Source organism: Festucalex cinctus, chromosome 10 (assembly GCF_051991245.1).
Source record: "Festucalex cinctus isolate MCC-2025b chromosome 10, RoL_Fcin_1.0, whole genome shotgun sequence".
Classification (NCBI taxonomy): Eukaryota; Metazoa; Chordata; class Actinopteri; order Syngnathiformes; family Syngnathidae; genus Festucalex; species Festucalex cinctus.
Window position 1 is genome coordinate 15,183,305 of NC_135420.1, and position 24,465 is coordinate 15,207,769.

Sequence of the window (24,465 nt, forward strand, 5' to 3'; positions counted from 1 at the left end):
TACATTTTTATATAATTTTGTAAGAATAACACCAATTAAATTAAAAGACATAATAAACAAACAAAACCAAACCAGTTATTTAATGGAAAAAGTGTAGAACTTTCAATAGAGACGTTGGTTAAAAGTGTCATGTTTTGATCTGTGGGGTTGGGTTTTTGTTTTCTTTTGGTATTTTTGGGTGCGTTTGTCTGCGGTTGGTATTTTTGTCGCGTGTTCCTCGTTTCTTCCCTTGTCTCATTATGTCAAACTATGTCCACCTGAGTGTGTCTTCCCTTCCCGGTGTGTGACCAATCACTGCCCTCAGCCACTTGTGTTTTCCCCCAGGTGTGTCTCCTGAGCTCATTAGTGTTGGCGTATTTAGCCTGTTGTGTTTGGCCAGTTGATGTGGGTGCATTGATGGTGTTACGTGGGTCATGCTGGGTGTATTGTGTGCCAAGTTAAGTCTTATTCGTTCACGTCAAGTCTGGTTTTGGTTTTCTTGCCATGTTGTAAATAAATCACCCTAAGTTGCCCGTTCGTCTGATCTGTCTCCTCAATTTGGGTCTACACCATCTACAATCTCCTACATACCGTAACAAAAAGATCCCCCCGTACATTACATTGTTCATATGATGGATTGTGTAAATTATGACGTAGCTAATTATACTTCTTTAGTCATGTAATTTGTTTATTTCATTTGTCATTCATGACCAACACACTGAAATGCACACACAACTCTAGAAGTAGTCTTGTATATTTGTAAGATAATTATTTGTAAGTGAAAGATTAATGTAATTGAGTTTAAATTAAATATCAATCAGGGTGGCAGGCTGTAAACATTGTGTGACTATTCTGGCTTAGCCTGCAAGTGCAGTTACTCAGTCGAGTGCTGCCATCTAGTGACGAAAGGTGGATGCCGGTTATGCACGTTGTGAAATCCTTTCACACATTTTCCAAGTACAGTAAACGCTCATGAACTACAACACCTTTTCTTCATACTAGTAAAATTTATATGGCAATATAGTATAATTTATTGCGATAGTATTAAGACCCGGTGCTGCAAAACTTCTTAAACCCCCCCCCCCCCCCCAAAAAAAAACAGCATGCAAAACAAAAGCATAATATTCACTCACTTCACTTTATATTATGGAACATACTACTACTACTACTACTACTAATAATAATAATAATAATAATAATATTAATAAACAATCAAATACAAATCAGAAAGACATGTTCAGAGATGAGCGTTCATAGCTTTGACCACTAGATGGCGCCATTGTTCACTATTTCCCCTTGAAGCCCAACACGGAAGCTGAGTTTTTGACCACCCAAATTAATAACTGTGGATGAACGACGCAGGGTTTGTTTGCTAAACTCTTTTTATTATTAACTTAACATTTAGACACAAGAGTAGGTCAGGTGTAGGTCTGTGATGTTATTTAGAGTACAATGGACAATTAAATTAAAACAAGAATAACAAGGTAAAGGCATGTCGATTGCTGGGTTACTCTGAGAAATGGTTTGATGAATGGACATTGTTTATTGCATGCATTGAGACAGAAAACGAAACAGAAAATGTATGGAGTGAGAGATTTTAAAATGACTGTTCACATTTACATTTGTTTTAAAGTATAGTTTCCAACATTATTGTTCAAGTTGATGTGGCGCTTGAATTCATCTCATGCATTCAAAACAACATGGCACATTTTTAAAAAGTCTGTAGTACTCCTCTTGAATCTGAAAACAACAATGGAACTTTTATGAGCAATATTTCAGCTATGTCTAAGAAAAGCAAAGTTGAACCTCATTTTTTTCAGTTTACAAAATGTTATATGTCCCAAATTAGACTTTTTTTTTTTTTTTTCAACACATATTCAACAATATTCCAAATTAACTCATTCACTCCCAGCCATTTTCACTGAAGCAACCCCCTTCGCTCCTGGCTGTTTTACTGGAACACAATATTGTGTCATATTGCTATAAAAAACTTTGAACGTACCAAAAGAAAGATTAGAGTCTCTTCTTTTCATCAGGAAAAAAAGTATACTTCTATCCGTTTCCCTTTTGCAGAAATTAGCATTAGAATATAGCTAAGTTTTATCATTATTCACAAATCTGTTTAAAACAGTGGGGAAAACACCTTGTTGCAACATGGCCCTGGTTGATCTCTTATACTCTGCTGCCACCCGCTGGCTGTTTTTGTAATAACTACCATTGTTTCAAACGTTCTCTTCAGTTCAGAGGCTGCATCAAAGCCTTCTGTATGTTCTAGCGTAAAGAAATAAAACACACAAAAATGCACAAATATGTCTTTGGGACACTGGTAATATTTAAAATAGAACGTACTTATACGTTTTTGGGAGCAAATGAGTTAATGTTTGATTCGAATTAAAAGACTGAATTTTTCTAAGCTATGACTAATCTTGTATATCTCAGCCTCTCGTCCAGTTAGTCGGGGTCGGGGTGCAATTTCTGCTGGTGTGTCTGAAAAGTCTTTCATCATCCGTACGAATGAATGTGACAACATTACCTTTCTGGAGAGCACACAGAGAAAGATGAAGATGAACATGCCCTGGAAGGCGTTGGTGATGGTGAAGAGATACGCGGTGAGCGTGCTCTCGTAGACGATGTGCAGCACCCCGAAGGTCCAAGTGGCACCCAGCACAAAGAGCAGCGCGATGGCTCCGCGGGCACACGACCTGAGCGGTCACAAGTTACGCAATCGCACTGATGGACAACGCAAGACTGATTATGTGTTGCTAATCTCACCTGATGTTCTCGTAGTGGCTCGTTTCAGGCTTCTTCACCGCCGTGTGTCGGTACACTTTGTAGATGATCACGCCAAAGGCCAGCAGATTCACCTGAGTGGAGATCAAAACAATCACATCGCAATCTCCCTCCAATTTCGACTTTTGTGCTTGCTTGCTATTTTGCGAAAAGAACCGACCAGAATGATCAAACAGGCGGGTCCGATGAAACTCCATATGAAGTGGTTCTCTGTGCTCAGCCAACACCTGAAATACAAAAGCGACATGTCCCAATTAGCAACCTTGATTAATTGAATTTTGCCTGCCTTTTATCATCGGGCCTCAGCTTCTATAACTCTCCTGATCGGAATCAATGAAGCCTTGTTTGGGTCAGCAACCAACAAATACAAACAGATGCTTTGTAGCACCCTATAATGTATTACTTTAGTGAAAATGTAATTATGCCTGCAAAGTAATTCAATTTGCAACTTGATCAAAAATGTAATGAAACCAATTAATGTAATAATTTCACTAACAAGGTTAAGTCCTGACTGACAGTGTAATAACATTTTCACTGATAATTACTACCTTATTACATTGTTACATCAGCTACTAAACAAGTGGGCGGAGTTTACTTTGATTAACTCTGCAATGATTACTATAAATAATCTTAGATTCTCAAAACACAAACGAAAGCAGTTTGGACTGAAAATAAAAAGATTTATTTACACTGTCTTTCAAGGTTGATCGGTTTTTATAAAAAAAGATCCACCTATAAATCAAATAACGCTCCAATAATGTAATAACTAAGGTATTACATTATTGTAATAATGTTATTACAATATCAGTCAGGATTTTTTTTTAATTTTTTATATAGCTTCTATAGCTCTCCTGATCTAAATCAATAGAGCCTTGTTTGGGTCAGCCCAGTAAAAGCTTTGGAGCACCCTATAATGTAATACTTTACTGAAAATGTAATCATGCCTGAAAATGTAATTAAATTTGCACTTAACTTGATCAAAATTGTAATAAAACCAAATAATGTAAGAATTTTACCAATACTGTAATAAAAGAAAAAATCCTGACTGATTATAGTAATAACATTTAACGATAATTACTACCTTATTACATTGTTAAATCAGATACAATATATCATATCGCAGAAGTCATTGCGGCAAAGCAGTTCTAATCAAGTGGGCAGCGCATAGTTTAAATAACTCTCTGCAGAGTTGGTTTTAACACGAAAATAAATCAACTCTAGCAAATAAGTCCAACACTGACCTCCAATTACAAATGTGAGTCAGACAGTGTTAAAAATACACTTTGAGGGCTGAAATCAAAACTGAAATTTTAAGACCAAAATTTTAAAATTAAAGTTTTTACTGTAAATGTATATAACAGTCTTGGATTCTCCATCCATCCATCCATTTTCTTGACCGCTTATTCCTTACAAGGGCCGCGGGGGGTGCTGGCGCCTATCTCAGCTGGCTCTGGGCAGTAGGCGGGGGACACCCTGGACTGGTTGCCAGCCAATCGCAGGTCTTGGATTCTCAAAACACAAAATGTAGAACTTTGGATTGTAAAACATTTATTACATTATCTGTCAAGGTTTATCAGATTTGAGAAAAAAAGGTCCACCTATAAATCGAATAACTTTCCAATAATGTAATAATTAAGGTATTATATTATCAGCAAAAATGTTACTACAATATCAATCAGAATTTTTATTGTATTTTATTACATTGGCGACTTTATTATCATTATCAGACGAGAGGGATAAAATCAACTCTGAAACATTTAACACCAATATTATGACATTACAATTTTTACTGTAAATGTATACAGTCTTGGATTCTCAGAACACAGTGTAGAACTTTGGACTGTAAATATACATTTATTACATTATCTGTCAAGGTTTATCAGTTTTGAGAAAACAAAGATCCACTTTTAAAGCTAATACAGCTCCAATAATGTAATAACTGAGGTATTACATTATCGTAATAATGTTATTACAATATCAGTTAGTAATTGTATTACATTGGTGAAATTATTCACACTATCAGGATTTATTACATTTTTTATTTTAGGTGCAAGTTTTTATTAATTTTCATAATTACATTTTCAATACATTATTACATTATATGGTGCTACATGTTAATGTAAATAAATCTGTTCCGTATAACTTAAATTATTATTAATTTAAATGAGGCTATCTAATTGTCCCAAGCAAGCCATGTATTCAAATGCTTTAAAGAACAACGGAACCCTAAAAACATAACATTTGAGTTTTAGTGAAGGTGTTTTTGCACACATTTATGGCCACAATTCTTTGTAAACGCATCATCAAATGAAAAGACAAAATATCCACGCTCACATTTTATCCGTGCCATAATACTTGGAACCCAGCGTGGCTGAGATGGCCACGACCACCGCCGGACTTCCATAACCGAAGATGTAAAAGTTACGGTGCAGGAAGCCTTTGTTGTAGATGACGCCAACCACTATTAAGTACAGATGGATGCCCTCCACGCACATCCAGGCAAAGGCCGCCAGGAAGAAATAGTGCAGCAGCCCCGCAATAACCGAGCAAAAGAGCTGCCAGGAAACAAAGAATGGGAGACAGAGAGAGAATATTTCATTTGAAAGGCCATTTGAATGACCTGAAAACATATAAAAGTGTTGCTAAATGTTGATTTTCATGTTAGCCCCGCACATTTCCTGCACCGCGACCATGTAACCATAAAACTTAAATTATATCGCAATATAACGAGACAATAAAAATGATAGATACAAATTTAGAAAAGCAATGAAGTGAGTTCCGCGTGTGAAAAAACACAGTTTGCCCACAGAGTTGAATATGAGACTCGATTTTGAATGGCGCGTTAAATCATGACTAAAAGGAAAATAACATCATTGTTCTCATTCCAAACACCCAACAGAGGGACATTAGCATGTTGATTTTTCTTCCTTCCTTTACTTTATTTCAACATTTCAAAAGACACTCTCTGTTGGTGCCGACCTTAACTGATTTGTTTAGATACAATAAACAGCAGAAACTTTTCTTTTTTTTTTTATTCACTATTAATTAAATGGAAAGACTGAAATTTGCATTCACATTTTGCGGTTCACGAGTTTGACTCCACACATACATTTTGCAAATGCTTTCAAGTTCCAAGTGGGGTTCTTTTAGGCTGAAATGTTGACATTTTTAAGAAGACACAGATGAAGCTGATGATGATGATGATGTAATACAGTAGCTGTTCTTTTTTGCTGTCCATCATGCACCTTTTGTATACTGCTTTTCCTCACTCGCCAATGGCAGTGTCGTCGTCTGATAGGACTGCGTGTGCTCGATTCCCACTTAGACTGTGTGAATGTGCGAATGGTTGTCTGCCTCTTTATGTGCCTTGTGATAGACTTGCAACCAGTGCCGTTCACACAATTTCGGCTGGGGTGGGCGAAAGCTTCGCACGACCCTGAACAGGAACAGTTGCATAGAAAATGAAATGGAAGCATTCTCAAAATGTGATGTGTGCACTCCACAGGATGCTTGAGCACCCTCCATTAATTTGTCCAAGATTGAAAGTGTAATGGGGGTTGTTAGTGTGATTTTGTTTCACAAAATGTTGTTGAATATATGCTTTTTCCTCAATGCAATTGAACTTTTTAGTAAAAATACTAAAGAGCCCTGGTGCCAGGATATGAGAAAAAAAAATAGTATTTGCTAATCTACCCTCAATTTACTAATCTGTACTGTCAATTTAATAATCTGTTCCCACAATTTACTAATCTGTTACCTCACTTTAGAAATTGGTACCATCAGTTTAATAATCTGTTCCCTCAATTTACAAATCTATTACCTCACTTTGCTAATCTGTATCTCACTTTGGTAATCTCTCTCAATTTACTAATGTTACATCACTTTACTAATATGTACCTCACTTTAGCAATATGTTCCCTCAATGTACTAATAATTTACCTCACTTTACTAATATTTACACTGATTTGAGTAATCTATTTCATCAATTTACTACTACTACTACTCTGTAACCCCAGTTTTCTAATCTGTAACCTCAATTTACTAATCTGTTACCTCACTTTACTAGTTAAGGAATCTGTTCCCTCAATTTAAATAATCTATTACCTCACTTTACTAATCTGTTACCTCAATTTACATCTGTTATCTCACTTCACTAGTTAAGTAATCTAGTCCCTCACTTTACTAATCTGAAACCTCAATTTACTAAACTGTTACCTTACTTTACTAGTTAAGTAATCTATTACCTCACTTTACTAATCTGTTACCTCAATTTACTAATCTGTTACATCACGTTAGTAAAATGTAACCTCGTTTTACTGATCTGTCACCTCACTTTGCTCATCAGTAACCTCGGTTTACAAATCTGTTACCTACTAATCTGTATCCTCAGTTAAGTAATATGTTCCCTCAATCCATTAATCTTTCCCCTCAATTTACTAATCTGTACATTCAGACTAATTTGTGACCTCACTTTACTAATCTGTATACTGAGTTTGCAATTTTGTATTCTCGTTACCTCACTTTACTAATATGTAACCTCAGTTTTGTAATCTTTTTCCCTCAGTTTACTAATTTGTATCCTCAATTTATAAACCTGTAATCTTAGTTTACTGTTACCTCACTTTAATAATTTGTACCCTCAGTTTACTACTCCGTTCCTTTACAGATTTTTGTTTACAGATGAGCAATCTGTTCCCTTACATATTTTTGTTTACAGATTAGTAAACTGCGGGTACAGGTGAGAAATGGGAGGGAACATGGTAAACTGCAGGTCCAGATATGAGTTCAGCAATGTGGTTCAATATTTTAGGAGCTCTTTTTGAATTGTTTCCATAATTCCATTCAATATTTTTTTTTTAAATAATTTTTAGGGAATATTTGCATGTGGTTTGCAATCTATTTCAGGATAAGAGACGGAGCATGGTTTAAATTTATATTATTTATTTTATTTATTGTATTTTAGTATTTTATTGATGGTTTGTTATTTTTATAGTTGGTGTTACTAGATTTGATATAAATGATAGCGTGCAGATCTTAATGTGCAACACTTAGGAAACACTTGTTTATAAAATGTGCAACAGAAATAAAGTGGATTTGATTGAGAAAGACTGTATTAGTGACCACGTGAGTTTTTTTTCATCACCTTATGCGTGTTCATGTTGATCCCCACCAGGAAGATGAACTCGGCCATGAACAGACTGCAGCACAGGTTCTTGTGAATGGTGGTCCTGGTGCTCTGGATCTCGCTGAAGAACCAGAAGGTGAAAATGCACATGGACAGACAGATGAGGGAGATGATCATCCCCAGCTGCGTGATCCGAGTCAGGACGGTTTGGTGGGCGACAAACTGGCACGTAAAGAGAAACGGATGGCGTCGTTATTTCCAGTTTCATTTGTGTTTTCACTTGAACATCAAGCCTTACATTGGCTCGCCCCGACGACATGAGGATAGCGAAGTGTGTGAGGTGGTTGCAGGTGCACGTGGTCTCGTTGCTGTTGACGTGCACGGTCTTGCAGCCGTGCGTGGCCCAGTGACCCTGCAGGCTGTCGGTCGTGTACTCCCAGAAGGCGCATTTGGTCACATCGGTTTTGAGGTCGACGGGCTTTGGAGGAGGAAAGGAAATAAAAAATACAGTTTTGGATACTTTGGAAAATTGGATACTCGCGGTACCGCATTCTGTTGTTGCAGTTTGGGTCTTAAGGTGGAATAGTTAAGTGAGATAGACTTAGACTTAGACTTGACTTTATTGATCCCTTTGGGATGGCTCCCTCTGGGAAATTTACATGTCCAGCAGCAATGAGAACAGATAATAAAATAAAAAAATAATTAAATCAATCAATAAATAAGTTATTACACCAGAGATTGAATTAATAATAACAATTAGAATAATAATAAAATGATAAATAAGAATTCAATCAATCAATAAATAAGGTTATTACACCAGAGACTGAATTAATAATACTAATCATAATAATAATAATAATAATAATAATAATAATAATAAGAATAAAAATAAAAATAAAATAAAAAATAAAAATTCATTCAATCAATAAATAAGATATTTAGGTGTTAAGTAAATTCTTTAAAGATGTAGTAGGGAGCGACTGAATTAAAATAACTTTCTTTTTATTTTAGTTATTAACTGCATGAATAACTTCAATAATACATCAATAAAAAGTAATATACTGTCAGAAACTTACTATAGTAAGAAAGTAAAAGTCCCATTGTAGTCATGACAGGAAACAATTAAAAAATGAGAAATGATTAAAAAAAAAAAGCAGGACAATTAAGATATAATTAAAAAACATTTTTTTCTAGAATAAAATCTTAATATTACGAGAAGAATTTTGTATAATTTGGTCAAGTACAAATACAGAACAAAACAAAAAGAACAATGTATTTCAACTCAAGTTGTCAGTTTGTGGAACAATCTGGATTATAAAACATCATCTCAGTCCACTTGTATTTTTTTTTTTAAATGTATAAAACCTCAATTACTGGAAAAATAAATATCATTTTGTTTAATTGTTACCATGGAAGCACCTTGACTGCTTACTGTCATTTATTTTGTATTATTATTATTTTTATTATTATTATTATTATTATTATTAATTTATTTATTTATTTTTCTGATCAGAGGCTAACATCACGTTTCACTTCTTTCTGCCCCTTTCATTTCTTTTTGAAAGAATGAAAAAATAATATAATTGAATTGAAGTTACACTATATTGGTATAAATTTGACAGTTATGTACTCAATGTTTAACACCATCATCAGTGTAGGAATAAGTGTAAATAAGTTATCATAAATTTGTTGTAACGAACTGCGTCCGCTTGCAATGAAGAATGCTTTGCTTTGCACTCACACTCACATAGCCTGGCTATTTGAATATGACTCAAAAGCTGAAGAACCACAACATCTAACGCAGCAGAATAGTTCTAGCCAGTCTGCTGAGGTCGCTTGTTTTCTGTTAAGAAATGATTGCAAACTTGACCACACATGTACTCAGCAATCTTCCACTCGCAAGCACAACACATAGACAAACAAGTACACTGTGTTCCAACTATGTCTTGCATTTGCATTTTTAGGGTTAGAACACCCATGTAACTTGGGGCGTGGAAAACAAAATAAATAGAGAGGGTGAGGAGAGGAATATTCAGCAAGTGCAGGAGTGAATTGTATCAGTCAGTTCCTCTCCTCTATCCTCGCGAGCCCTGAACTGAGTGTCTTCTCTCCTTTTTGTGTCGTGTTAATAGATGTCAAACAGGTAAACCTGACATTTGAATGTGACTGTATGAGCATTATTTATTCCCGGAACTGGATTCAGCCATTTACTCATGAATGTTTTACACATGTAGTATTGTGCAATTTGCCTTGTTAAGTAAATTTTTGTTAACTTTTTTCTTTTAATTGTAGCCCAAGTACTTCATAAGAATCCAAACGTTAATTGGCACAACAACAGATGCAAGTCTCGCAGTAGTTATTCTTATTGGTGTTTTGGATCTAATATTTTAAACTGAATAAAACTGCCGGGAAGCAATGTTTTAGTAAGGTGAAGCACAAAGATGCTTACTCCAGCAGAATGACCAGATATTAAGGGGTACACCCCCACAAAAAAGGTTCTGTGCCGCAAATTTGCAGCAGCAGCATATTGAGTGAGAGCCAGCGTGCCCGTTCATCTTTACCTCAACGTGCCTCAGAGTGAAGATGACATGGTCAAGCTGGTAAACGTCAGCAGGTTTGACGGCCGCTGCCACCACTTGGGAATTGACAGTGATTTCCCCCGTTTCTGCATAGCGCGAGTAGTCGGTGACACCCGGGTCGATGCTCGGCTTCAGGATGTCTCCCATGCTGTCATATCGCACAAACACCACTGACACGCTCTCTGATGGACAACACAAGTTGAGCGAACACATGGTTAAATCTCATTCTTTGGCTGTCTTTGCTGACGGACAAGGAGTGTCGGATTTCACAAAATTGACATTTGAAATGTGTCAACATCCAATATCTCATAAATATTTGTTTTTTTCCCCCTTCCATATTTGATGTAGTTAATCTTTTTATTTCATATTACCACATTTGATCAATTATTTCACCGATCCACATTGTGGTCAGTACCTCATTTTGAATTCATTGCTTCCTGTTTAACACAGGTCAAACTTTTTTTCAGTACAATTGTAAATATGTTGTGACTACAACACATCTTGACACATTGACTTTAAAGTCGCTGTAAACTGAAAGACTTTTCTTAAACCAACACGTTTGAGCTGCAAAATTGTATCCGCTTAAAGGGACAGTGTGTATTATTTAGTGCCATCTAGTGGTGAACTATTAGAATACATTTGTGGCCATTTTAGGCCACGCTTCACGAGGCTACCAATTATTATTTGGAGCGAGCAGCCCGACGAGGAGGAGCAGCTGGAGCGGCAAAAGAGTGGCTAGCAAGATGGAGCGGCTAGCAAGAACTAGCTGGAGCGGCTAACAAGAGCAGCTAGTGGGAGAAGCTTGCAAAAGCCTGAGGGACTTAGCCGCGACCATCTGCAGGCCCCAGAAGGTAAGCGGCGGTCGACCACTTTGGTCCGACACTAGCTGCCCAGCACCACCAGAGATGTTTGTGAAGTTTTTGTAGCAGAAAGATGGCGGCGAAACATGTCAACTTTCTCTAAGGCATGACACAACCTATGTAATATAATTAGCGATTACTAGACCTACAATTATATTAAACAATGTATGTTGATGTGATAGAACATATTTGTTTGCATATTATTGAAATTAATAGTTTTGTTTTTTTGTTTTTTTTTCTTAATGAATGATTATTTATTTATCACGAGATGGCGCTAAATAATACACACTCTCACTTAAAGCCTCCAATGTTAGTAATAGTCCAGCGGGTCATCGTGGGGATTTCCATGCTATGATGAGAGGTGCTAACCACCAGCTAGCATGTTAGCTAACAGGCTTCCAGGATGTAGCTTGCTCAGTGTACGGGCCATGGTGGCACCTCCTTGCTTGCCAAGTTAACTCATTCAGTGCCATCCCAGTAAAAAAAAAAAATCTGACATTTAGAGCTGTCAACGGCTGTGAATGAGTTAAATAATAACAAGAAGTTGTTCTGTAAATTAAGGGATCCAGAGAAGATGCATTTTTGGGGGTATGGCGTAGCTAGTTGTACATCGTTCTCAGTAATTGAACATGTTTTCAGCAATTATATGCAAACATAATGTATTTCATAACAGGTGGATGATTTCACTTTATTGGGTCTTGAATTAAGGTTAAGTAATTACTATTTTTTATGCTCTTAGATCAGTGGTTGTCAATTTTTTTTTTTCTACCGTCCATAAACTAGCATCTTTCTGTCATATAACCAAGATTAGACTCACCGTTTCTATCCTCCTTTGGTTTCATCTTTGGAGTTAGAGTCACGATGTCCCCTCCCATAGTGGATGACAATGTGGCTTTTTTGTGATTAGCATCAAAAGTGAACAGTCTCATTTCTGTTGAAGAGGATTAAGAGAGGTTAACATTGATTAACACTATTCAAAGTGAAAATAATGACCTTACCCATTTGTGTGTCTTTAATTTGAAGCTCATTGGACGATTGGAGGCTGCGAGCCAAGCTAAGAGCACTTTCTTCAACAGCATGCAGCAGCTTGGTGACGGTTCGTTCCCGGCGCTCCTCACTGATCCTGCTCCATGCTATCACCTCATCCTTCTCTACCAAGTTGTTTACCGCTTTCACTAATTTCTGTTGACAAGAGCATACTCCACAATCACGTTATGCTTGCCACAAATCCTGCAAGATAAGTGGCCGATCAGTGAGTAAGAAAAATGAAACAAGTGAGTGAGGATTACTGTGAGAGTTGAGTGGACAACAGCCGGTTGGACAGGCTGATCCTTTCCTTCCATGGCCAGCAACGACGCGGACCGGCTCAGGGCCTCGACATACGCAATCACTTCCACAGAGGTCAGATCCCCGGACGACTGCTGAGCAATTTCATTCAGTAGGCTTAGGGGCTCAGTCAGGTTGCTCATCTAAAAGGGCAGCAAAGAAAGCAAACTAACATTGCGTTCAGCGGGACAATTCATTTTGATTGGAGAAAAGATATAAGGAAGAACTAAGGTAGAAAACAGTGTGGGTTGTTTTTTTTGTTAAATTGGTTTCCACCTCTTCACCTTCAGACGCACCTGTAAAGTCTGATGAGCTCCAATATAAGACTTGAATCAAAAACAAGGATAACAAAGCTGAGTTTTGTTTGACACCGTCACAGAAGTAATAACTATTTTTATTATTGTTGTTTTGGTTTGCTGTAATGTCAACTCAAACTGAGATAGTCCTAAAACTTATCTTGTGTACCTAAATAAAGAAATCAAATATCAAAACTGAAAATGGTGTTAAAACACAATCCAGTGGTACCCTGAAGTTTGAATTTTTCATGCACCTTCAGACCAAAAACAATTCAAAGTGAATTATACTTGTAAAATCTATTCTGATCAGTGCACCGCAGTAGACATCAGTTCAACCATCATGAAACATTAACTCTGTGTGTCAGTTTTGCCTCTTCCTTTGTCCTTTTGTGACACTTTTTTGAAAGGATGGAGATGGAAAAGGATATCCACCAGAATTGAAGTAGATGTGTTGGTTCTATTAGTTGTATAGAGGACCAAAACTGCTAAAATAAATACATAAATAAAGGTTAAAATAAAAACTGTTATAAAAAGTAATATATAGTCCTCCATATGGTAGGTGTCTAATTTCGAGCTGTTGACTTGATAACACCCGTCCTGCATCCAGAATTTAATTAGCATATTCTGTGTTGTGCAGTTGAGACAATCTGTTGTTTTTCCTATTTAAAGTTAAGGTGCTTAATTAAAAAGTATCACTGAGTGAAGAATGACCTTTTTACAAAAGTCACTGTGTTTTATATTCGTGCATAATTAATTAAATTGATTTGCTGTTACTCGGACATGTGATATAAATGATCCAAAGTTAAGAAAGTGTTCCATTTTGTTTAACATAGTAATTGGACTGGCTAATTTTTGCATACAAAATTCTTTCAATTAATAATGTTACTATGTGGCGGTGTCTGATTTCACATTACTTACAATATTTACACAATTTAATGTTTAATATCAACTTTTCCCCATTCATTTTCAATGGAACACACATTGAACTTTTTCTCAATATCACTTTCTATGCCCACTTCCATACATATAACTTATCATCATTACCAGTTGTCTGATACTGCTCGATGGCACAGTTGGTAAAGTGCATTGTCCAGTACCCAGGAGGTCATAATTTATCTCTCAATTTATTTAATCAGCATTCCACATGCATTCAAATCTTAGCATTCCGCTATTAGCATTCAGCTTTCAGCATTCCCACACAATTTCTCCAGAAATTGGACTTAGTCTAGTGTACAATGTGGTTCACAAAGTAAATGGTTGTTGATGTGAACTTGTTCCACTATTCTCTTCATCTCATCCACTAAATAACAGAAATAGAATGCTGTTAAAAGGGAAATATAGGAAACATGTACTTGTTTTAGTATATGTGTAAATGTGGAATGACCTGGACAATGATATAAAACATTCATCCTCTTTTACCATAAGAAAATTGAAACACAACTTAGGAGATATGCACCTGATGATTTTGTGGCCTAGTTTCTTTTCAGTTTATTTCAGCGTTTGAAACTCTCTTGTACATGAGCAGAGGTTACGAGAGTTAAACCTGATAAAAATGTAAACAGGAACATAGTTTTCAAAAATTGTCTCAGGATCACACTGGAAATTATTCTTTTCTTGTAAAATGGGATGGGAATACCTTTCATTGCAAGTTTTGTAAATCATGTGGATATCAACCTAATTGGGTTTGCAATGTCAATTGTGTTGGTGGTGGGTTGTTGGACCCCAGTTTATAAGCTTTGAGCTTCAGAGGGAGTCCAATTTTCACAGTGAAATGATTGCTTACAAATCATTTTTGTCTATATTTGAATGCATTGTGGAAAACAAACAAACAAGGCCGGTTATTAGATCTACATAGCGCTTGCATTTCATGTAATTATATTGTACAGGGGTGCTAAATCAAGTGAGTAGTCATTTTGAGTCATTTTCAAACACAGTCCAATGCATTGCCATTGAGATCTGCAAACTTAGATATGATGATATGATGTGGTCACTTGCATCAAAAATACAGTTTCATGATTATCTGTTCGTTGTCAAGGAAGTCAATAAATCAGATCTGTTTACTTACATATTCAAGTGTTTTATTGACCGTCTGTGTGATGCAACCAACGTTGTCATGGCAGTGTTTTTGGGGATGATCTGAAAAATAACAATTCGAAAAATCAGCTAGAACATAGCATTGTTTCCATCATTTTCACCAGTCTGAACTTGATGCAACATCATCACTGGGCTGCGTATGAGCAAATGCGGCGAGCGTGCGTGCATGCGTATTCTTCCTTCTCATACTGACCTTTACATCTTCCACCTTGCTCGGGATGAAAGTGCTTAGTGCCAGAAGTTGGGATGTAATCACGCTGACAAGTGCAATAGAAAGATCCATTGATATTATGGCAGTGTGAGTTCGGTCCGCATGCTTGTCCTGCCTCACATTCATCAACGTCTGAATAATGCACACAAAGAGCTCACCTTCAGTTTCAAGCAAACACAATGCAATTAAAGGCGATTCTGCATATGAGAGAGCCAAGCACATAACATAACGTAATGACACATAATCAAATCTAAGCATTGTAATTGATAACTTGATTTCATTTGACATATCCTTAATGATGCATAAGGTGGACTACATGTTTTCATTATGTGTGTGGGCTGAGAACTACAGTTGCACATTTGCAACGAAGGTGTTGTTGTTCATGCTGCATATTGAGCCAAAGTTCTCGAGTGAATTCTCAGAGCGGCAGATGGGGAGGAAGCGAAAGGCCCGGGGAAGAAGCACCTCCAATGTGTTTATCCTCCATAGTTCAGTGAAAGACAAAACAGTTCGCACATTCAACACGCCGTTCCAGCAGCTAACACCCAACAGCTGTTCACACGCGTTGAGAAGGTAAATCAGTCATTTGCAAATACATTACCATAATGACACAAAGGAAATCACACATCACAACATCAGTTCAAGTTCTTCAGGCTTTATTTAATGCTGTTGCTAATATTCTCAATTACCATTTTGGGTTGTAATCACCTTAATCCTCAATTTCAATGCCATTCTTGAAGTCATTAAATTATTTGAACTACTTTAATGATAACTAAAAGCTACTCGACTTTTAGGACATAAGCTAATTTTCTAACATTAACTATTGTTTTTTTGTTGTTTTTTTTGTTTTTTTTTCCTTGCAAATCAACCACTTGGATAATAAGAAGTCTTACAAATATTTTCCCCGTGTGTATTAAACAATACTATCATGCTGTCATATCATACCACACCCATGATTATACCGGTATCATTTTTTGACACCATACAAAATTGCCAGACTAAGCAAAGTTCCTTGCAGCTGGTCATACACTTAAAAGTCAACAAATAACGAGAGGCGGAACACTTCCTAGTTTTAGTCCATATGAAAAGAAGACCAAATGGTAAATAAATAACTGACTTAGTTACATATTGTGGAGCTTCGACCATTCAGTGATGCTTTGGTTTAAGCAAAAAACAAGCAGCTCTAACAAATCTGATGCAAATAGCTGTTTGTTTTGATTATTTTGATGATATCAATTAACCACCCATTTTTATCCCTTTCTGTCGGCGGCCATTTTGCCATTTGCTGTTGGCTGAAAACGACATGAGAGTTGTTCAGGATTCAGGGACCAACCAATCATGGCTCAACTTGTGAACGTCACATGACCAAACTCGGAAAACGGATGAGCCGTTATTGGTCATTCCCTGAGACCTGAGCAACTGTAATGTCATTTACAGTTGACAGCAAGTGGTAAAATGGCCGCCCTCTGAGAGCGATTAAAAACAGATGGATTTTGCTGCTTTATTCATATTCAACAAATACTTTGTACAATATTAATCAGAAATATGTGTTTAGACTAGTGGGGCTGCATAGAAAATATTATTGTAAAGAATATTTTTGGGTTGACTTCATCTTTGAGTCTGGATAAAGTGAAGATCAGGAGAACACTTGTAAATGTTATGTCTGGGTCACACCAGGGTTAAGTTTGGGTTCATGACCTGTTAAGTTTGGGTTCATTGACCTCAAGTGTCTGTTTTGAATTGATGTAACAGCATCTAGTTTCAACTGGTTTTAAGCTATGTGATGTCAGGAGCTATGTGATGTCAAGAATCTTTAATCCTTTACCTGGTCATTTGAACTGAGGTCAAGTGTCTGTTTTGAATTGATGTAACAGCATCTAGTTTGAACTGGTTTTAAGTTACGTGACATCTATGTGATGTCAGGAGCTTTGTGATGTCAATCTTTAATACTTTACTTAGTCAAAACTAATCAGATCGATTCACGGTCTGTAGTAGCTGTCTGAGAAGCGTGTTTGTCAGATTATTACCACTGTTCTTCTGTGCAATGCTCTTTGTTTCTCATCTAGTCAAGTTTGTTCCACGCCTCTGGATGTGAATAAATAGTTAAAATCTTATTTGTGTCTGTGCTTTAGGATCCAACCTCAGCACGTAACACTAAATTTGAAGTTCTGTGCACTTTGCTACGGCTCTTCAAGACTTCCAGTTTCTTTGTACTTCTTTGTTCTGTACAACATGCATGATTAAAAGTACATTTTCAGAATGTACCATTATTACCTATGCACTCAGTGCCATCATTGGTCTGGAACTTGGCCTGTCCAGTTGAAGTGTAACCCGGCAAACACGTACAGTAGTAACTGCCCATTGTATTGGTGCAGTTGCCTTTGTTGCCGCAGATGTTCGTCACATTCTGGCATTCGTTGTCATCTGTGGCAAGAAGAGACAAACAATACAGTTACTTGGGAAACCATCTCTGAGTCAGTCACTTAACTGGTTCATGAAGAAGACAACAGAAAACAGCAGGAAGTACCAAGTTGATGTTTCAAGACAAGCTATACGTTTTGGTTTATTTAGGCTGACTCCAGCTGGCAGAGACAGTTATTAGAGATAGTCAAAAACCATTGTTGGCAATCTGAAACAAAAACAATGACATAAATTATGTTTGTGGTTGTGCCACCAGGTATACGCACCTGACGTAATTTCAAGATTTCATCATCATTGATAGTTGTATTAATGGCTAGCTTAGCAGAGTACATTACATTATCCAGTTCATCGTCAAAAGAGCCTGTCTCTGCCTTTAATCCAAGCAACCGAAGATTCAATCTCCTTCAGTGACTGCCTTCTTAGCTATAGTATGGAAATTGGTCATCGACATAGCCTGACAGATTCTATGTCAAAAAGCATCAATCATCAAAAGAGTCAATCATTGGTAGACTGGACTCATTTACAAACTATGGTGGTATGCTAGATTAAGGTTCATTTCTATCTCCAGAATGAATTAGTCAGTCCCTCAATGATAATGTTAAATGTCTACATTTACGCTATGTCTATTTTTCAATTCACCTGTCGAAAAGTTTAATTACAGTTGACATTGGGTCTCTCTCTTCCAAGCAGTTTAACTCCAAAGCATTCATCTTTATGACTTGACATTTCACATAATCCAAGTACCGTATTTTCCGCACTATAAGGCGCACCTAAAAGCCTTCAATTTTAGCTGACCATGCGCCTTATAATCCAGTGCGCCTTATATATGGATCAATATTGAGCCGCAACAGGCCTCGCTGTCAAGACGCTATCGGTGACCCTGCACGATCGGTGATGCGCATGCGCGGAAAATCCCGCCATCTTGGATCGCTAGCTAATACTAATACTTTACCTCAGTGAAAATAATAAAACAGCTGTTTATTCATTTTGGGAGTGAATGGAGTTGTCAGAAAGCTGTTTTTTAATATATTAATAAAGTTTGACTGACCTATCTGACTGTTTTGTTGACGTTCCCTTTAGCGCAACACCATCTAATGGAAACATAACGTAACCCCAGCCTCTACTGTAGCACCTTATATATGGAAAAAGTTTTAAAATATGTCATTCATTAAAGGTGCGCCTTATAATGCGGTGCGCCTTATAGAGCGGAAACTACGGTATATAGTATTTGTCTTGGTCAAATAACATTGAAGGGTTTGTTTCAGAGTGGTACCAAGCCAATTTGAGATTACTACAGCGTTTGTCACTCAAATGAACTCGTGACATCATGGTGAAGTGTCCTATTATTGTGGTAACTGTGTGTCAAAAATGTGTGAATTGACTGGTAACTAGGGATCGTTATATGTTATATTTCATTGTTTGAGCATTTGGCTTTTGCTACGTGTGATGGATTGCTAATTTCAAGTTTGTTTATTGTGCAACGTTTTACTTTCTTTTCTCTCTTGAAGGGAAGAATGCACACCATTCTAACTTGAATGTGCATCTCACAAACAGGCAAATGAAATGTATCAAATGGATGGATGCTGTGTAAACATAGGATTCGCTGAGTCATAAACAAAACGGTTTTTGTTTTGACTTGGAGGAATGTTCTTACAAATAATTACATGCAACGTCCTTGTTCGGGAAGATTTTAGGGTTGTGTGTTTAATCGTACTTTAAATACTATTAATTTAACAGCCGATCTTTGACTAGAATTATTTCAGCTGATGTTGACGTAACCCGCCTCTGTCCATGCAATTTACTGGAACTGACTTGAATTTCCACTGTTGTTTTCATGTGTCTATGTATGACAAATACTGTGTCTTTCCTCTCGTCTGTACTTTATGCACAAAGGTTGTCCAAGAGGGGATATCCTGCATTCTCATGAGAGGTGACTAGGATTCAAAAGGGAAATACCTCGCAGCGTGCACAGGATGCTCTAGCAGTCGCTCTGACACAAGTATCACGCCTGCGTGCTCACTTTCATGTTTCATCTGCAGCACCATTGAAATAAAAAATGGGTTTTCTCTGTTTACGTGACAAAAACAGCAAGGTTCAGCCCTAATAGCAAATTTATAGACTGAACTTTATTCAACCTTGTTTGTCCCAGAATCATCTGTCGTGTTTATATGTGGTGTGAAGTTGAATTTACAGCACTGTGAAAAACACTTGGGACACCATTAGATGTGTTATATTAGCAATGTAATAATGCTAATGCATAAATAGATAAAATGTCACCAGAAGTAGAAGCTCCTGAGTGAGCGTGCTCAATGTGTTTATGTGGTTGATTGTTCTCCTATTTTTCAGTAAAGTGATGAAAAGTGCCTAAGCAAAATGGCTCTTCTTTCCCACATGGAAGCACATTACAATGAGTACACTGTGAAAACATAAAATTATTGTTATAAAAAACCTTGTTTTTCTGTGATGGGATGGGCAAGTACCGATACCCGGCCTTATTTCAAGGTATCGGTATTCGCAATGGCGACCTCTTGTGGCGGTTTTACGATTAAGAACAATAAATTAGAAGAAATGAACATTACAATTAATTTCATACAATTTTAAGTAAAATTATATTGTATATGTCTTTCTTTAAAAAAAAAAAAATTCTTTACTTTTTTTTTTGGGGGGGGGGTTATTATATGTATGAAAAAGTACTGGGGGTATCAGTGATTTAATCAAGAAAGGAGTACTCGTACTGATATTGGTCTGGAAAAAAAAAAAAAAAATTATCGAGTATCCTACCTATTACCCTAACCCACGATAGAAAATAATACTTAATTGTATGTTTCATTGGGAAACATTCTAAACAGTGCAGGAAGATATAATGACTGTAACTGAGGCACCAAATTTCTGTAACTTGAAATTTTAGCACCTAGCCACCAATTTCATACACACCTCCATCGTAATGTGCTTGGTTGATTCAAGTTTAACATTACTTGTAGTTGATTAAAAAAAAAAAAAAATGAGACAGGCTGATTCAACCCTATGAATTTGTAAATAAGAGAGTTCTAAAGGTGTATCCTTGTATTACTCAAGCTATAGTTATTGTGTGTGCTAGGATGTTTACTTTGGAAGCATTTACACACTAAAAACACATCATGAAGACCAACATAATGTTGCAAAGCTTGTAGCATTTCAATGATATTCATCATAGTGAACAAGATAAAAAATTAAAAATAACTAGTTAATGTGAAATAACTAGCTTAAATGGACAATTAGCGCAAACTTACAAAACATTTAAATGGCTCACTGTTTTCAAACTCAAACTCTAACCAACCAAATGTCCAAACTGGGCCCTTTCAATTGGTGCACTGTTCACCTTTCACCTGCTACCTTTTCCTGATACCCACCTGCACCTGGACCATAGCTAGCTACTTCCTGCCTGGAGCCAGTGCCAGCACTAAAATGTCAGAGAAGCTTCCATGACAAAAACTTCTGGAACGAAAAGATGTTTTCCATGTCAACCACCAATCTGAAGGCAGCTCTTTGAAGCAGAGGTAATACACTGACTCGGCGCTAAGTTGGCTAGCTTTTCATAACTAAAACATGCAAGCTTTTTTGTCCAAACTGTAGCTTTGTTAGTACACTGAGCTGGTAGGCCTACCGGGTATAGAAATCACATTATTGTTTGGGCTTGACTAAAGTCAAAGATCTCCTAGTTAAATCTACAAATAAGCAAACCCTGTTTGCTGAATTACTTTCAGTTTCTTACTGTTTGTAAAATGAAAGTCATGGTCTGGTCAAGCTTCTGTAACCGTTTGACTGCTTGTGACACCAGCAATTATGACATTAATGAGACTATATTATTTTCTTTTTGACAAGTTTATGTTTTATTTTAAAGCAGACTCTGCTGAGTTTTTGACCAAAGAGAGCTGGTTCATTTTTTCATTTTTTTTTCATTTTTTTTATTTGCACTTACTGTATTTTGCTAAATTTCCTGCATACATATCAAAAAATCAAGCTGCTGTACTACTATTTGTTTATAGTGCACTAACTCTCCCAATTCACACTTCTCTACTAATTATTCAACATTTTTCAAAAAAGTAATAATATAAAAGGGAACTTCACACTTGAAGTTAATGTGAAGCAAGATGAAGAGAAGTGAAGAGATTCTACTATATTTAACTTATTTAACAATATTAATATATAAAATGACCACTTTTCATGGAATTAAATAGAACAGGCCCCTTGTTTAACTTTTCAATCTTAATCATTTTTCAGCCCATTTGACACATGCTTTGAAAGGGTCCACTAGCATATATATGAAAATTTCAAATAGCTGCAATTATTATGTGTTTTAATAATCAGACAACCTACCAGTAATTTGTTAAATGTGAGATTTACGACATTTTAAAATGTCAATAAATATAAAACATGCACACAACACTATCAACAGTAGAATTATTCACCACATGCATATAATTGTGTATTGCTATTTACCATTGCAAAACGTGGTCCCATCTCCGGTATATCCATGGTGACAAAAGCAAGCCTCGTTGGAGCCATTCAAAGCCTTGCATGATGCAAGTTTGTGGCAAGATTTACAAATGTCAGAGAATCGGCAGGGATCCATCATACTGGAGAGCCATGCTGTACGGGCACAAACACAACACTGTACCTTTGAAAATGGACCACAGCATTTTAGTCTCTGTATTGGTGTAACGTACATTACATAAGTTGGTTGAGTACAGTCTGGTAATATTGATAATATTTGTTAAAGTTAACATTCAATCCCATTAAATTTTGCTTGATTCACATACCTGCCAAAAGTACTAGTTTCATCGGTGACCACAGCGAAGACTTCATAATTGCACCGGTTCTGAATTTGGCTTTTAGGAGACTGTGCTTAGTGGGCTGGCTTCTGACGTCGTCCATTTCCTTGCATCACTTTTCCTGTTTCCCTAAACCTGGCCCTTCCTGTCTTGATCTTTAATCTGCTTCTTACAAAAAAAGACTATAGCAGCAAAGTCCCTTGTGTACTTAATACTCTCCACGAAGTGCTTCTTCACTTTACTACAACGACTATACAGTATACTGTGTAATGTTTCGAAGCATTTGTCTTTGTATTTCTAGTCTTCCTGTGGTTCATGTTGCCCTTTGGAAAGCCTCTGTTGCCATTGTTCCAATCGTCCAATGAGGTTTTACTCAGGACATAACAACTCAGACTATGGCTGGAGTCAAGGATGACCTCCTCCCTTCCGCAGATAAATTTACATAACTCCACTGTTGCCATCTTCAACGACACAAGCCCGAGTGGGTAACTTAACAGTGTCTTGTCATCTTGCTGCGTTTTCATGACTGGACAAGATCTTAGCTGCTCCTATTAATAATTGTAGTTAATTGTATTTGCTGACATTTTCATACAATTTAGCAATATGCAGCAATTTCATGACATTTTCAGTATATTATTATTCAGAAATGTCTTATTATATGAATATTTTTTCTTTATCATAATATTAGTGTTGATTTAAAAAAATGAATAATCAATATCGAATTGATTTTCCTTTTTGAGCGTGATATTGATTAAAAAAAAAATTAATCGATTATTTTAATAGCGCATTTTCCCATAAATTAACAAGAAATTTTTTTTTGTATCTTACGGTTTTCTTTAAATTTACTGGGCTCATGAATTATTTAAGTATTTTCTTACATTTATGAAAACCTGACTTATTTCACTTTATGACAATTCAAAATCTTTCCAATTTATATTCATTGAATTGGAATTATGAAAACATTTTCATCTCATCCATACTGAGGTCAATTTTTGTATAACACTTATTTGATCAAAATGTGTTATTTTTATAAATAAAATAAAATAAAAATCATTTAACCAGTTACTGCCTTTGCAAAATTTAATTTGGAATATAATGTTTGTGGAAGTGTTTTTTTTTTTTAATTTTTTTTTTAATTATTATTATTTTTTTTTATCTTGATGTTTAAAAAGGATTCACGTTCCATAATTGATCAATATCGGACTGAACGCTTGTGAATTAAAATCTAATCAATTGAGGAAATTTGAATCGATAACCAGCCCTAATAATATTAAAACATAAAAAAGTATTATCTTACCTACAATACAGTCTTAATAGATTTCACATTGCAGCATTTTGGTGCCTAAGCGGGCTACATTTTAATTTAGGTCCAAAAATAATCTGTTTAGTGATCATTCAAAATTTAGTCAATCATGTGAGATTCAATGTTGATTTGATTAATCTGAAAAAAATGGAAACAAAATGGAGTCCAGTGCACTACCAGGTTGCAACCAGCAGAGGCAGTTTACTCAGTCTGAACTAGTTTGTGGTCTAAAGCAGAATTGCCTAATATTTATTGGGCCAAGGCACCAATTTTACACCGGTGAACATGAACTTATGTCGAATAAAAATAAAAAAAAGTCAGTCATATTTCATTTTTCAATGAAGCAGGCTTCAGTGAATGTGAAACGGAAACTGATGGGGTTCAGTTCCTCCAACAAGTTTTAGAACCACTGCTTTAGTCACTGTACAGAACAGCCTTCAACAGACTCTTTCTGGAATATTTCTGTGTAATGCTAATAGAGTCCACATGTGAATAGAGCCGGTTATTGTTTGGAGAGTCCTCAGCCGCTGCCACCAAACCCGAACAGTCCAAACATCTGCGGGTGAAGAAGAAAGGTCACGTCTGCGTAGACGGCTACAGAAAAGCGCCAGCGTGTTGTGGTTGAAAATACAATTTCCGTCAACCTGTAACCACACATGTTGCTCGTTTA

General features: G+C 36.4%; 2 protein-coding genes across 2 annotated transcripts in view; one reads left to right on the forward strand and one right to left on the reverse strand.

Moving 5' to 3' along the window:
- Positions 1-1,343: 1,343 nt before the first annotated feature.
- adgrl4 (adhesion G protein-coupled receptor L4) lies at positions 1,344-22,696 on the reverse strand. The gene is made up of 16 exons (XM_077534348.1): positions 22,481-22,696; positions 22,161-22,310; positions 17,535-17,684; positions 15,243-15,392; positions 15,021-15,091; positions 12,623-12,802; positions 12,332-12,515; positions 12,151-12,264; positions 10,456-10,655; positions 8,193-8,372; positions 7,913-8,116; positions 5,104-5,324; positions 2,930-2,996; positions 2,752-2,843; positions 2,513-2,681; positions 1,344-1,719 (listed from the first exon to the last, which is right to left on the reverse strand). The coding sequence occupies exons 1-16, from the start codon at positions 22,593-22,595 to the stop codon at positions 1,657-1,659; spliced, it is 2,310 nt and encodes a 769-aa protein (XP_077390474.1). The 5' UTR covers positions 22,596-22,696; the 3' UTR covers positions 1,344-1,656.
- Positions 21,065-24,465, forward strand: part of adgrl2a (adhesion G protein-coupled receptor L2a) — a 271,298-nt gene continuing 267,897 nt past the window's right edge. Inside the window, exon 1 of the mRNA XM_077534344.1 lies at positions 21,065-21,217. The gene's annotated coding sequence lies outside the window, so the exon portion shown is untranslated. The remainder of the gene's footprint in view (positions 21,218-24,465) is intronic.

Bases quoted from the DNA above. Each gene is read 5' to 3' on its own strand.
- adgrl4 (XM_077534348.1), bottom strand. From the start codon at position 22,595: ATGGACGACGTCAGAAGCCAGCCCACTAAGCACAGTCTCCTAAAAGCC. The intron at 12,803-15,020 runs GTAAGTAAACAG...CTGCCCTTTTAG, and splicing joins TCAATAAAACACTTGAATAT to ATGAGCAACCTGACTGAGCC. The intron at 12,516-12,622 runs GTAATCCTCACT...TCTTGTCAACAG, and splicing joins TTGTCCACTCAACTCTCACA to AAATTAGTGAAAGCGGTAAA.